Source organism: Microcebus murinus, chromosome 3 (genome assembly GCF_040939455.1).
Source record: "Microcebus murinus isolate Inina chromosome 3, M.murinus_Inina_mat1.0, whole genome shotgun sequence".
Classification (NCBI taxonomy): domain Eukaryota; kingdom Metazoa; phylum Chordata; class Mammalia; order Primates; family Cheirogaleidae; genus Microcebus; species Microcebus murinus.
The window spans coordinates 78,423,878-78,438,820 of record NC_134106.1 but is presented as its reverse complement, the minus strand read 5'-3'; the positions used below and the strand labels follow the sequence as shown (position 1 = coordinate 78,438,820).

General features: G+C 33.6%; 1 protein-coding gene across 3 annotated transcripts in view; it reads left to right on the top strand.

Moving 5' to 3' along the window:
- The window catches only part of REV1 (REV1 DNA directed polymerase), an 82,764-nt gene that overhangs the window by 34,285 nt on the left and 33,536 nt on the right, over nucleotides 1–14,943 (top strand). For all 3 annotated transcript variants that reach the window (XM_076001032.1, XM_076001031.1, XM_076001033.1), the window contains 3 exons: nucleotides 2,815–2,983; nucleotides 10,190–10,342; nucleotides 13,363–14,069. In XM_076001032.1, coding sequence (XP_075857147.1) covers nucleotides 2,815–2,983; nucleotides 10,190–10,342; nucleotides 13,363–14,069 — 1,029 coding nt within the window. The remainder of the gene's footprint in view (nucleotides 1–2,814; nucleotides 2,984–10,189; nucleotides 10,343–13,362; nucleotides 14,070–14,943) is intronic.

Genomic DNA, 14,943 nt, shown 5'->3' with positions numbered 1-14,943 from the left:
TATGTTCTACTACTGAAGAAATAGAATCAGAAATATTAATACTATTTTAAAGTCTAAAAAATCAAAATAAGGGCTTCTACTAGCTACCATGCATACCAGACTTTAGCATGCCATGTCAGGCTGTTTGATGGAGTAGTCTCTGGCTGCTGTGCATAGTGTATTGCTGACAGTTCTGTTTTTGTTTGAAAGTCAGGGCCACCATGTGCCAGTATATTCATATTGTCTTCTTTTTTGTGTAGAGTCTAGGGCAAGAGCCTCAAGTCATATGCATTATTTGTAAGGAGTTCTAATGTGATCATATTGAGTACTTTCTGTGCTTCAGACTTATTTCATTTTTATGGCTTTATTTATTTACAAAGAAAGATAAGAAAGCCTAAAAGAGTTAGGTAACTTGTTCAAAGTCATACAAGTAAAGAATGTTAAAGTCAAGATTAAACCCAGGTCAGTCTGACACCATAGTTTATGTGATCTTACCTTTTAACTAGATTGGTTTTCATGGTTCACTTCACATTGAGGAATATGCACGAGCTTTCTAAATTGAACTTCAAAGAACCCTCTTAACTTCATCCAGTGGAAGGGCAATGAATTCTCTAGGTTTTCCAGTTCCAAATTTCTAGAGTAATTATATTTTGAAGATCAACTAGTAGAGGGGAGAGTGCATTATGAGTATGTATATGCAAAGTTAATGTGTTCCTGGCATATCTTTCAATTAAGTAGAGGACAGTCAGCAATTTTCGATTTAAATCATTTAATAGAATTAGAATTAGTTTAAGAAATTCATAGATTAACTTGCAAATTAATTTTTTAGATTTCTGTGCTTTTTATTGGATTTGGTGTCCATATTAATGCATTATAATCTAGCCTTTGATTTGATACTTTTCACTGATGTTTTATAAGGCCAGGGAAGTACTTTAGTATTAGAGAAACAAAGTAAATTACAATTCCTTTTGGGCTAGCTATTTAATATCCACTATTTTACATTAAATCATTCTGATACTATAGTTTAATTTTTGTGATTCTTAACCCCTAAAAATCTTCTGTTGTGAATTTTGAATACATTTTATTTAAAAATATGTTTTCAATTCTCTGTTACACTGCCCAGTTTGGTAGCCACTAGTCACATGTATTAAGCAGTTGAAATGTGGCTAAATTGGGATGTGCAGTAAATGTAAAATAAACACTAGATTCTGGAGACTTAATATGAAAGAAAGGGTTGAAAAATCTGTATCTTTTTATATTGATTACATGTTGAAATAATATTTTGGATCTGTTGGGTTAAAATATTAAAATTTTGTTTTGTTTTTTAGATAGAGTCTTGCTTTGTTGTCTGAACTTGAGTACAGTGACATCGTCATAGCTCATTGCAATGTCAAACTCCTGGCCTCAAGTGATCCTCCCACCTCAGCTTCCCGAGTAACTGGGACTATAGATGCACCACTACATCCAACTAATTTTTCTATTTTTTGTAGACAAAGGGTTCTGACCATGTTGCTCGGGCTGGTCTTGAACTCTTGGCTTTAAGTAGTCCTCCCAAAGTGCTAGGATTACAGGCTTGAGCCACTGTGCCCAGCCTAAAATATTAAAATGAATTTTACCTTTTTACTGTTTTTAATGAGGCTACTAGAAAATTATATATGTGGCTTGCATTTGTGGTTCACATTATATTCCTATTGAATAGTGCCAGTATGTGTAAACAGTAGTGTCAAATTCTGTTCTGTAAGACTTAGACAAACCTGGCATATCTATAAGTGCTATTAGGCTTTTTTCCTTTTTCTTAAGACTAAAATTTGTCTGATTAGACAGTTGTCATAATAAAAACGTTTATTATAATACTTGGACCTATATTGATAAAGCTTAAGGAAAATCTTTTAATAACAAAGTGGAAGCATAAGCCTCCTGTGAAAACTTACCTCCTGGGTACAACTGTTGCTAGGGGAGGTGTGATTTAGAGCATTCATTAGGATGATAGGTGAAAGAAACAGAAAAGTGATTGAAAACAATTAGTTTAATGTGCTACTAGTAATGTAGGTCATAACATAACTTTAGTGAATCAGACATTTCTTTTTATGGAAAAGCATAAATCACATTGATTCTTTAAGATATTTTCTTAATATGTTTCTGATAATTAAGATGCTTAAGATATTTTCTATATTAAGAATAAAACAATTTAAAAGTTGAAAAATGAGATTTCTTGGTCTGGAATATTTTTTTTTATTGGTGAGCTTTATGTTTTGGCTTTGATTCAGTTTGATATTAGGGAATGTGTTAAGATTAACCATTTAACTTTTTAAATATTTTCTTAAATAAAAATTAAAATTATTAAGCTTTAGGAGGAAAGTCCACTAGTAAGCCCTACGGTAAGTCTACTTACAGTAAGTGTGACTAATTTATTTATCTGACTATTCTTGTATTACTCTGGAGGAGTTGAAGTGATCCATAAATGGCTTTATAGGTGTTAATTTTTTAAAAACATAAGATACCAATATCAAGGTCATATGTAAAATATCCAAATTTAAAAATATTTGCTCTGTAATTAGTATTTGGGTCATTCCTTGAGATCCCTATTTGCTCTGGTAGGCATTTCTTACAGTAGATGTTTTTGTCTTAGTTGACTATCTCTGACAGCCAGGGAAGAGGATGTGATAAGGCAACATAGCTTTATCACCTTGTGACTTACTTCCCAGCTTTGTTTACTGGCCAAGAAGAAAGTGAACCAGTGAGGTTCTCTAAATTGGCCTATTTAAGGGATTATTCACTAGGGTTCTACTTTATTATGCATAAAACTTTTAATATATTTTAATATTAATTTTACAGATCCTTCTGCTGAGGAATTGAGAAAGCTAATGATGTTGCATGGAGGTCAATACCATGTGTATTATTCCAGATCCAAAACAACACACATTATTGCCACAAATCTTCCTAATGCCAAAATTAAAGAATTAAAGGGGGAAAAAGTAATTAGACCAGAATGGATTGTGGAAAGGTAAGTTTAATTTTTTATTAAATTTAATTAAATAAATAATTAAAAATATTTCTTTCTAGGCCTATTAATCTCCAAAGGTCCTTAATTCAAAATACTGTTTATACCAAGGACTCATATTTTATTTTGAAATTTCCCAAGCTTCTTTGGCACACATCCCAAGGTCCCAGCTCAAGCCCCACCTCTCTGGGAGGCATTGTCCAGCATACCTGATTCACAGAGCTCCCTTGCTCTCTGGCCCACTGTAGCATTGTCTCACACTATAAAACCTGTTTTTAGGCCGGGCGCTGTGGCTCACGCCTGTAATCCTAGCTCTTGGGAGGCCGAGGCGGGTGGATTGCTCAAGGTCAGGAGTTCAAAACCAGCCTGAGCAAGAGCGAGACCCCGTCTCTACTATAAATAGAAAGAAATTAATTGGCCAACTGATATATATATAAAAAATTAGCCGGGCATGGTGGCGCATGCCTGTAGTCCCAGCTACTCGGGAGGCTGAGGCAGGAGGATCGCTTGAGCCCAGGAGTTTGAGGTTGCTGTGAGCTAGGCTGACGCCATGGCACTCACTCTAGCCTGGACAACAAAGTGAGACTCTGTCTCAAAAAAAAAAAAAACAAAAACAAAAAAAAAAAACCTGTTTTTAAAGGGCCAGGAGTGAGTTAAAGGAACTGGAAAATTTCCTAGGACTCCCAGCTAGAGTGTGTGGAGGTAAGAGCCAGGGGATTGGTAGGGGAGAATCTGCAAACAATTTTTTATTTTATTTATTTATTTATTCATTCATTCATTCATTTATCTAAGAGATAGGGTCTCTTTCACCAAGGCTGTGGTACTGAAAGCTCGGCACTTGTCCTCGAGGCCACATCAGAAAAATGAGAACAAGCGTTTTGAGAAGGAATAAGTTTATTACTTTGCTGACAAAGAAGGAAAAATGGAAGATCCTGTTTCAAAATCCTCCTTAATTGAAATGCTTTTTATTTCTATTTAAATACATATCTATTCCAGAGATAGTGAAAAAAAAAAAAGGAAAAAAAAATACATATCTAACATATTGCCTCTTAACCGACAGAGTGAAAAATATTGTCTTAACACTACTATACTCTTTAACCTCACATTGATAATTCATTAGCTTAGGATTTAGTGTCATATTAAAAGTATTATGTTAGTGTTCTTGCAATCCATACTGCCAGGAATTAGGGGAGATGACTTAGGTAAGCAGGAAGTAGTTATGGGAAGGGATTGATCAAGCATGTTATTCATTCAACAAATATGTATGTACCTATTATGGGCTAGGTAGTGTTCTGTACTTGGGAAATAACAGTGAAACAAAATAAAAATCCCTGCATTACCTATTATGGACTTACATTCTGTTGGAAGAGACGTGTAATAAACAATAAGCTTAATATATAAATAAATTATATCATATTTACTAAGTATTTGGGGCTTTTTAATTTTTGCTTAGCATGTTAATACGTCAGGATAATGTGGGCCTGGAGTGCTGGGAGTGGGGACAAGGAAGGAAAGAAATTTGCAATGTTACTATTAACAATTTCTCAGTGATTAATTATGGTTTCTCTGCTGTTGGTTTGGAAATAAGTTGTAAATTAGTGGTGGCCATTCATAATAACTTTCTGAGTTTAAGTATGTCATCTGGAACCTTGATGATGCCAAAAGTTCAATGATTTATATTTTGATACAGCATACAGTATATAGTGCATATGAGTGATTGCTGGTTTTATAAAAGATAAAAGTCAGAATATTAAAATCAGAATTTTATGTATGGATAGATTGTAATCTATATATGAATGATCAGATTGTATAATGAAGTGCCAGTGAAATAAACGTGGAAATTATCTTTTTAAGTCAATTGCCAAACCTTTTTCCTAATTCCAGTTTTTACTAATTCTGATACCTTCCATTAACTTATTCCTCAGATTGAGTATTGCTCGGTTCCTTTTTATTATATTTAGCCACATAAATTCAGTGAGAAGCAATGTAGTAGTGGAAAAGTCTATGCCTGGGCTCTGAAGACATACTTGGGTTCACATCCAAATTCAGCAATTCATTATCTGCATAACCTGATATAATTTTAGAAACATGCAGTCACTCAGAACCTTATTTCCTCATTTGTAAAAGAAGGCTATATCTATCTGCTGTGGTTACATGAGAAATAGAAATCATTTTTGCAAACTACCTAGCACAATGCCTAGCATGTTATAAAAGCATAATATAAGAAGTTACTGGTATTTTACATTAATTCATTAAATATTATCAAGTATTAGAACATTCCAGACGTTTAAAAGTATATTAATACCTCCAGAAAGTCAAATGTATTTTAAAGATAAGGGTTTTTTAAACTTGACACTAGCATCCCTTAGATAGGATTTATTTAAATGGCTTTTAGTTATGTGTCTACCCATAAAAACTTGTAAAGTTTTCAGTATAAACATTTAGCATCACTCCAGAGTTGAGCTGTGTTGTCACAGACAATCTTGTCACTGTGCTAGGCTAGAATTTGTATCTTAGCAAGAGTTTGGCTTTGGAGGGAATGAAGGAGCTCCATGGACAGTAAAGGAATAGAGAGAAAGGGCTCTTGCTGGGGCAACATGATTCACTTAGGAAACTTTGTCTTTCATTACAGCTGTTTTCTTTCCACCTGCCCTTCTTGCCAAATGCAGCTGGGGAGATAATACAATAGAAAAAGCAACTGAGATAGTTATAAATTTTTAAATTCACTTTAATTGATTTTATTTTAATCTAGAGTCAGGCTCAATTATCAGTTTTTAAATAACTAAAAGTGGTTTTGTTCATCATGATTATATGGCCTACTGGTCTTACTTTGTATATGAGCAGGCAGAGCCAGTAAGGTTCTCACTGATTTGTCTTTAGAACAGAGCAGGATTTAGGATTGAGGTATTCTGATTCCTGTTTGGGTCTGTTCTTTGTTATTCAATTAAGCTTGTTACAGATGAGTTGGCCCATTTATATAAAATAAATGCCAGTGTCTGTTATGTCATTATAGTATGGATTCCTTTTGGTTAAATCATGGCACTGTTTTCATTAATCTTATCCCAATCTGGTTAGTCTCTTCTCAGCAGTGTTTTAATGAGATTTTATTGTACTTTAAAAGTTAAACATTATATTAGCTATTTAATGGAAGAGACATGCTATTCTCTTCTATTATTAGTCGTTTTACTGTTTTCACTTGAGCAGTTTAAAAAAGGAACTACCACTTCCAATTGTGTGGGGTGTTGCTTTCATTACAATTCCCTGATGTCTGTGTATGTGTCATTAAAGCTGGGTTAATGTAGGCGTGATTATAGAGACCTGACTTCTGAAAGGCAGGGGAGTCCTTTAATGGGAAGCCTGTGTACATTAGTTTAAGGTATGAGATTATTTTACTAAAACCTTTGTTTTGTAAATTTCACACTTGTATATAGTATAAGTAGTGGTTTTTGAATTTTAGTCATAATCCTTTTCTTGAGACAATTTCACATTGAAATTTGAAATAGAGTAGATAATGAGAAGCTGCTGTGACATATCCCACTGGCCCATCAAGCCTGAAGAGTGTCATGGAACACAATTTAATAATATTGACCTATGTTACTACAGGTTCGTCTTGTTTTTGTTGTTCTTGATTTTGTGTTGAGTCTTGCAGTGTGGGAACCTGCCTTCTATGATTAGATTCTCACATAAATCTGTTGTGAGAGAATGGTCATTTATTGTTCTGTTTCATGCCAACTTACTAGAATCTGTTAGTAGGACTTCCCAATCAGAATTTAAAACTCTCAATGTATTTACATTAGCAAATTTGTCATGTACTTATGTATGGCTAAAGCTATAGTTTCTGATTACATTCATTGTCAAATATTAGAGTGCATATTCAACTCATTTAAATAAATAAAAGTTGATTGCAGTTTTATCTCTCAAGACTTTTTTTATTCTGCTTGTGTTTTTTTGTGTCCTGCCTGCCTCAATTTACTTTGCATGGAATATTTATATAACTATAGTTTCTAGTAGAATTTTGTCTTTTTTAAAAAAAAAATTGATAAGTCATTTACATTTTAATCTCACAGCACTATAAAATTCTTCTGAGATTATTTTTACTTGGCTAACCCTAGTCAACCCGCACATTTTAGACCAATTCCCAGTGACTTATAGGTAATATTTTATTAGAAAATGTATTTTTTATCTTCAAGAGCTCAAGAACGAGTAGCTTAGCTCAGTATCTACAGTGGAAAAACATTATCTGCACCTTATAGAAGGAGGGGGAAGAAGTCATACACATATTTTCATTCTTGTTATTTATTTTTTTGAGCTTATGGTGTCTTGTGTTGGTGAGTGGTTGGAAAGTTTAGGTAACTGGGGGCAGGACAAAAGGAATTTCCATCTTGAACATGTAGGGTGATTTTATTTGCAATGGAATAATAAGTAAAAACCAGCTCAGTCTTTTTCTTGGTGCATAGTAGATCCTTTTTGGCCTTGAAACCACTTTTGAACAAGGAAGAAGATGGGTACCTGAATGGATGGGTATATGGGTGTTAGATACTGTTTTTCTAATGGAGAATGGCTAGGACATTGACTTGGAAGTATAAAAATATTTGATGTGCAGATTTATTTCATATAAAAGAAAATGCTGTCATTACAAGCTCTGGTAAAAAATTCTGAAAAGAATCTAAACTTTTCTTTCTATCAGTTCCTTTTGGTTTTGAAATTTAGATTTTGATATTTTGTTCTCTTTTTTTTTGTAAGAATCATAGAAAATGTAGATATGGTTCCTTTGTGCTTTAGATAAGCTAGGAAGTTAGTAAATGTTAGAAATTTATCCCTGAGAAATTTTTTAAAAGAAGATCTTTAAAAAATATAGTTTAGATAATATTTCTGTCCATGTATCTGTAGCTAGATAAATGCATAAGCAGCAATAATCAGGAGTTTACAACTGATAGTGATTTGGGCCTCAGATTATAAGGATTTTTTTGTTTAACATTACTGTAGTACATTGAGCTTTAATCCTTTTACTGAGTATCTCTGAGGATATCTGATTTGAGACCTGCGGTATTTAAACTATCTTAATTTTGTAACACTCTCCATCTCCTCTTATTCTTATATAAGCCTAAGAATTCTGCTGGGCCACATGGCTCTTGTTAGAAGTTGGACAAGGTCTTACAACCTTGTGTATGATCAGTGTTGACCATAGAGAGCACCTGTAGAGTCTGCATCACGTCAGCATGCTGTCTTATGGGTGAAGTGAGCATGATAATAGAGCATTTTTCCTGTTCATTACACTTTGGTTTTACCTGAGATGTGCAGCTAGCACACTGGGTGTAGTTTCACTCTCTCCTTATACCTTAGTTATAACTATCAACAATGAAAAGAATGGAAAGCTAAGGTTAAGATTCTACTTAAGGTATTAAGTACCTGTATTTCTTTAGAGGGTGAGGGGAACCAGGTGAGTTGATAGTATAAGAAGACAAAGATCCATAGTTAGGCAATTGAGACGAAATGTTAAAGGAAAAAGAGTTTGATAAAGAATAAAGTAATAAATGGTCTAATTTTAGAATTTTGATTCTAGTATTTGAATGTAACCTGTAATTTTGATAAAACGTTAAACTGATAATAAATTCATTTGGGTAAATGAAAATTGAAGTGTCTTGTGACTAGTATAGTGTGTCCTTTACTAAAATAATTTAATAGTTTTAGTATTTGGATACAGTTTAAGGTACTTTAGGTAAACTTATTAAATACTTATTGATATAATTATCTAAAGGGCATAGTATGTGCCGATATATAGTTCCATTTTTAGAATATATCAGTATGTTTTCCTGTGTTCACAGTTGTTGACTCAGTATTTTTAATTGCTTTCTGTAAGCCAATTCAGTTGTTTCATGGTTTTTTTTTTTTTTTTTTTGAGACAGAGTCTCGCTTTGTTGCCCAGGCTAGAGTGAGTGCCGTGGCGTCAGCCTAGCTCACAGCAACCTCAAACTCCTGGGCTCGAGTGATCCTTCTGCCTCAGCCTCCCGGGTAGCTGGGACTACAGGCATGCGCCACCATGCCCGGCTAATTTTTTATATATATATCAGTTGGCCAATTAATTTCTTTCTATTTATAGTAGAGACGGGGTCTCGCTCTTGCTCAGGCTGGTTTCGAACTCCTGACCTTGAGCAATCCGCCCGCCTCGGCCTCCCAAGAGCTAGGATTACAGGCGTGAGCCACAGCGCCCAGCCCTCATGGTTATTTTTTAAAGATGTTTTGTGGCATGCCATTTAAGAAAATAAAAATGTCAAAACTCTTGGATTTATGAAACAATAGGAAACGTATTTTTAGTTATTTATTAATTAATTTTTTCTAAATAATTAAATGATGACTTCCTTTGTATATATTTTAGGTTTAAAACCCAGAAATATTTTTGAAATATTTCCTAATACTTAAGGAGCCTGTATTAAAATTTGGATGTTAGCATAAGCTTATTGGTTGGTTATTTTTAAATTTGAAGTGAAAATGATGTTTTTAAAGATACAGTAGATAATTTATTAGAAAATAAAAATCAGTTTAACACAGCTTAAATTAGTTTTAGTTTTTAAGTACAAAAGGAAATAGATGTTTGGGAGTTTCAGTTAAAGTGCCAGTACTGTCTAGTACCACAGTCGTAGTATTCCCCTGAATAATAGTGGTCATGTTTGATATATAGTGCACATTTGGTATATAGGATGTATGGGGTAGCTTCTGTGCCCTTAGAATTCATAGCTTCAAATGGCCTTGTCTCTTACTATTCTTATACACATAAAAATAGTATAAATTATTACTCTTAAAGTTGAGGTTTTTTTATCTTACAGTTTTTCACATTTAGTAGATCTAACATGAATTGTGGAAATTGAGAATCCTCATTCAATTTACTTATCCTGGAAAAGCTTAAGGTGAAATTTATAAGATGAAATTTCATAAAATCTTAGTGATTCTATGTTAACAGTTAACAGAGGATAGCAGTAATATTCAAGTCATGAGGATTAGAATATTGACTAGTCCAGCTCTGTGCTTGTAGTTTTTCTCACCCCACTCTAAGATCATATTGTATTAGGATCACTAAAACAACAAGAAGGAATAAACATTGGCCTGTTGTTGGTGAAATACTTACGTCTTTAAGAGCATTGATTTTTCATGAGGCCCATTTTCACTTCACCAAGTATTGAACTCTAAATTGGTGTTGCTTTTTTGTTTCAGCATCAAAGCTGGACGACTCCTCTCCTGCATTCCATATCAGCTGTACACCAAGCAGTCCAATGTGCAGAAAGGTCTCAACTTTAATCCTGTATGCAAACCTGAGGATCCAGTGCCAGGTCCAAGCAATATAGCCAAACAGTTCAACAACAGGGTGTAAGTTTATCTAGTTTGGGGGTACTTCAAAGCTGGTTTTTAGCAGTGAGTACAGTCCATTCTCTGCTAAAGACATATTTTTATGATGAAAATTTCATAAATAAAATGTAACAACTTTTTCCAGTCATACTAGATTCTCATGTTGTACTAATGGATCTTAAATTACTAGATTTTTTTTTCATGGATTTTGATGAAAGTAATTATTTCCCCACAAGTAATTTTTTTATAGAATGTTGTTTTCTCAAAAACTGAACTAATTACGCAAGCTATACTTTTGTTGTGTGCCATGCATAGACAGTTCAAGAAAATGTTAACATTTCTAGGTTATTTTTGAAAAATTCAAAATTCATAACTATAGTTCTAAATTTATAAATATTTTATCTCAAAGAAGTGTAGTTGGTTAACCTTGGTTGTAGAATTGGGAATGAATCTAGACTTTATTTCATGTGGCTGATTTTAAAAAAATATATTGATTTAAGCTTTAATTGTGACAATCCTAGGTAAATTGGCTTCATAATTAATTGGTGTGTTGCCTTAACTTGTATATCAGGTGGTTCATTATCATTAGCCTTCTCCTTATTTATTAAATTGCTTGCTCTGGGAATTGGATATATTTTTTCCAGAAGACCAAGAGTCTAATTAACCTGGGAGGATCCGATATCACTACTTTCTGTAATTTTTGTTGTTGTCATTTGTTATTTAACTTTTACACATTTATAAGCATATTCTGGGGGTTTTTTTTATGTTACCTAAAATTTTTAATTTTTTTGAGGTAATGTACAACATATAATATCAGAAAACCTTTTCACAGAATACATAGCTTTATCTTTTTTTTCATACCCTCACTAATAAGAGTAGAAAATAGACATATGCTTTTTCAAATTCTTTGTGATAATTTTAGGAAAAATATACTTACTAGATTTTACTTTTTTTAATACATTTATGGCATTGCCTAAGAAATGTATATCTACCAGTGATATTTTCAGTATATATATTTTTTCTTTTTTCTTTTTTTTTTTTTTGAGACAGAGTCTCACTCTGTTGCTGGGGCTAGAGTGCCGTGGCGTCAGCCCAGCTCACAGCAACCTCAAACTCCTGGGCTCAAGCAATCCTCCTGCCTCAGCCTCCACTGGACTACAGGCATGCACCACCATGCCCAGCTAATTTTTTCTATATATTTTTAGTTGTCCAGGCAATTTCTTTCTATTTTTAGTAGAGACGGGTCTCACTCTTGCTCAGGCTGGTTTCAAACTCCTGACCTTGAGCGATCCTCCTGCCTTGGCCTCCCAGAGTGCTAGGATTACAGACATGAGCCACTGTGCCTAGCCATTATTTCCAGTATATTTAATAGCTACTTTGGAAATGTCCATTTGTCTAGGCTGAGAAACTATAGTACAAGAAGAATGTATGTTGACAATTTATTTTCTTGCCAGTATATGCATTTCTGTTGCGTGTGTTGCTGTTATGCATGTGAAGAATCTTAATGTTTTTGTCAAAGAAAACAAGATGTAAGACTTTTCTGACTTACATCACTTTGGTTGTTTTTTGAGAGGTTTTTTTTTCTTTTTGTATGTTCAGTACATTTTGTAAATTTCTTTGAACTGTTCTTATATAATTTTTTGTTCTCTTGCTTTCTCTTTATCTCAAGGAGCAGACTTTCTCGGACAAATTAGGTTTTTCTTTTTTTCTTCTTTTAACCATTTCCAGTTTGTCCTCTTTTTCCCTTTCACTGGAGTGATCATATGTGAGGATTGGATCTGCTTAGAGTTGCCCGCCATGTTCCATGAGATGATTAGCCAGAGCCCAAGCCAACCCAGAAATGGGTGGTAATGTTTAGCTTCTGACTCATGTGACTTTTTTGTGTAGTGAGACTGTAATTACTAATAAACCAGGTTGTTATTAGAGTGAGGGACTTTAGACAAAACTTGGTAATTTCACCTGTACCCTGGTACTATGTGTAGCATCCTTCATTCTGTTCCTGAGCTGTAATTGGATTGGTGCTGTAGACATTTCCAAGTAAAATGAATTACTGCTCTGTAATTAAGCGTTTTGTTTTTGTTACTTAGATGATTCTTATGAATGCAAATTTTGTCTTTATTACAAAGTGTTACTAAACAAACATCTAGAGCCAGGGTGTGAATTTAGCATGGTATTTGTTATAGGTCCTGCATTTATAATCCTGTCATCAGAAAACTTGGTCCAGATTGCCTTGGACCACTCTGACATCTAAATATGCTTTTCTTAGAAATGAAATGTCATTTCCCTTGTCAGTAGGGCAAGTCCTCATTTTTCTCGTTATAAATTTTATTGAATAACTCCCTCATGTTTCTAGATATAAATTTTACTGAATTACTCCCACATGTTGACCTGGTTCTTACTTTTTCTCTACTTCTGCAGCAATCAGATCCATTAATGGGTTAATCAGTATAGTCTGAGGTTTTTTCTGACTGACACTAACTGGCCTTGCAACTTTGATCCCATTGTAACAGTATTGGATTTAAAGTGTTTTATAGTTTCCTATATAAAAACTAAAAGTAAAACTATGAGTAAGAATTCAAATAAAGTTTTAATCCATTTTTATCGAAGTTATCCATGTTAATTCAGCAAATATTTTTTGACTGTGTAGTAAATGCCAAGCACTGTGCTTCAGAACTGGGCATTTAGAGCTTATAGATTCTAGTTAATTTTTTTGTGGGAAAAGTAATTGAAAATAGGGGGGGTTTTTGTTTTTCTTCAACAATAAAAATTCCATTGTATTTCTTCTTTGCGACTATCTGAAATGAAAATTCTTTAAAAACCTAAAAGGCTATTATTTTAGAATTTTCCTAGTTACCTTGCTACTTTGTTTTAGTGAATAATTATCTTTTGTCAGGATAGAAAATATAAAGTATGTGATTTAATTTGTAGTTTTTAAAGAGGGAAATATCAAAATGTGTGCCACTAAAAAAATGTTTAAATGCAAAAACTGTTTTAGTATAAACATCAGACCTTATTAACTTAAATTTTTTTTCCTACTTTAGAAATCACATAATTAAAAAGATTGAGACAGAAAACGAAGTCAAAGTCAATGGAATGAACAGTTGGAATGAAGAAGATGCAAATAATGATTTTAGTTTTATGGATCTGGAACAGACCTTTCCAGGAAGGAAGCAAAACGGAGTTCCGCATCCCAGAGGCAGCACTGCTATTTTTAATGGACACACTTGTAGCTCTAATGGTGCCTTAAAGACACAGGATTGCTTGGTGCCCATGGGCAACAGTATTGCCAGCAGGCTTTCTCCAGACTCTGCTCAGGAGGAGGAGAAAGCTGAGAAGAGCAGCACTGACTTTAGAGACTGCACTCTGCAGCAGTTGCAGCAAAGCACCAGAAACACAGACGCTTTGCGGAATCCACACAGAACTAATTCTTTTTCATTATTGTCTTTGCACAGTAACACTAAAATCAATGGTGCTCACCACTCCACTGTTCAGGGGCCTTCAAGCACAAAAAGCACTTCCTCAGTACCTACTCCTAGCAAGGCAGTACCTTCAGTGCCATCCAAACCTTCAGACTGCAGTTTTATTTCAGACTTCTATGCTCATTCAAGACTACATCACATATCAATGTGGAAGTGTGAATTGACTGAGTTTGTCAATACCCTACAAAGACAAAGTACTGGTATCTTTCCAGGAAGGGAAAAGTTAAAAAAAATGAAAACAGGCAGGTCTGCACTTGTAACTGACACAGGTAGATACTAAAATTGTTTTCTTAAGAAACAGTCATGCTTGATCATTTTATTCTTATTTGTATTCTGATCAATACTAAGTTCTTATAAGTCTCTAGGAATGTCAGGTTATGTAAATTACAGTAAGTATAATTACAGAAAACATTCTTATTTATATTTCTAAACAATTAGATTTAATTGTGGCTACCTGAAAATTTTCAGGTATTTTAAATAATAGTGTGGTTGGGATTCTGAGCATTCATTCCTTATGTAGACTTTGTCAGTTGTTGAATTTTGAACTGTGTAAATATAATATATTCAGTGCTTAAACTCCTGTAAGAATGAAATTGGTTTGGAAAGAGTAATTGTTAATTTCTAAAAGTTTGCATCATAATGATTTTTAAATAATTTTGAGATATAGCATTAAAATGACAACAATTACAGTGATAAACTGATAGTAAGATTAAGTATTTTCACATCTAAGTAGATTGGTTATTTGTATTTTGATTATTAGTATTTTCCTTGTTATCTAAAACAATTGTATGCAACAATAGCAGGCTACATTTCTGTGCCAGGCATCATAAATTAGTATCTGGTTTGAGGTTTTAGTTGCTATTGCAGATTATAGGGGCTTTTTTTAGGGAGAGAGATCTCAGAGGTTATCTAGTATTACCCTTTAATTTATAGCTATGGAGGCTGAAGTACAGAAAGAAGCTTGTGGTTCTGTTCTAGAAAGTGAAAGAGTCTCTCCTTTTGTTTTTTTTTCTGTTATATTTTATTGTGTTTGTATTCCTATGTGTTTTAGTCAAAAAATACTTCTGGTATTTGTGAAATATTTCAGAATAATGTTATAGGTATTGGATTATCCATACATTATATCTTGGCCTTGTAATTGGA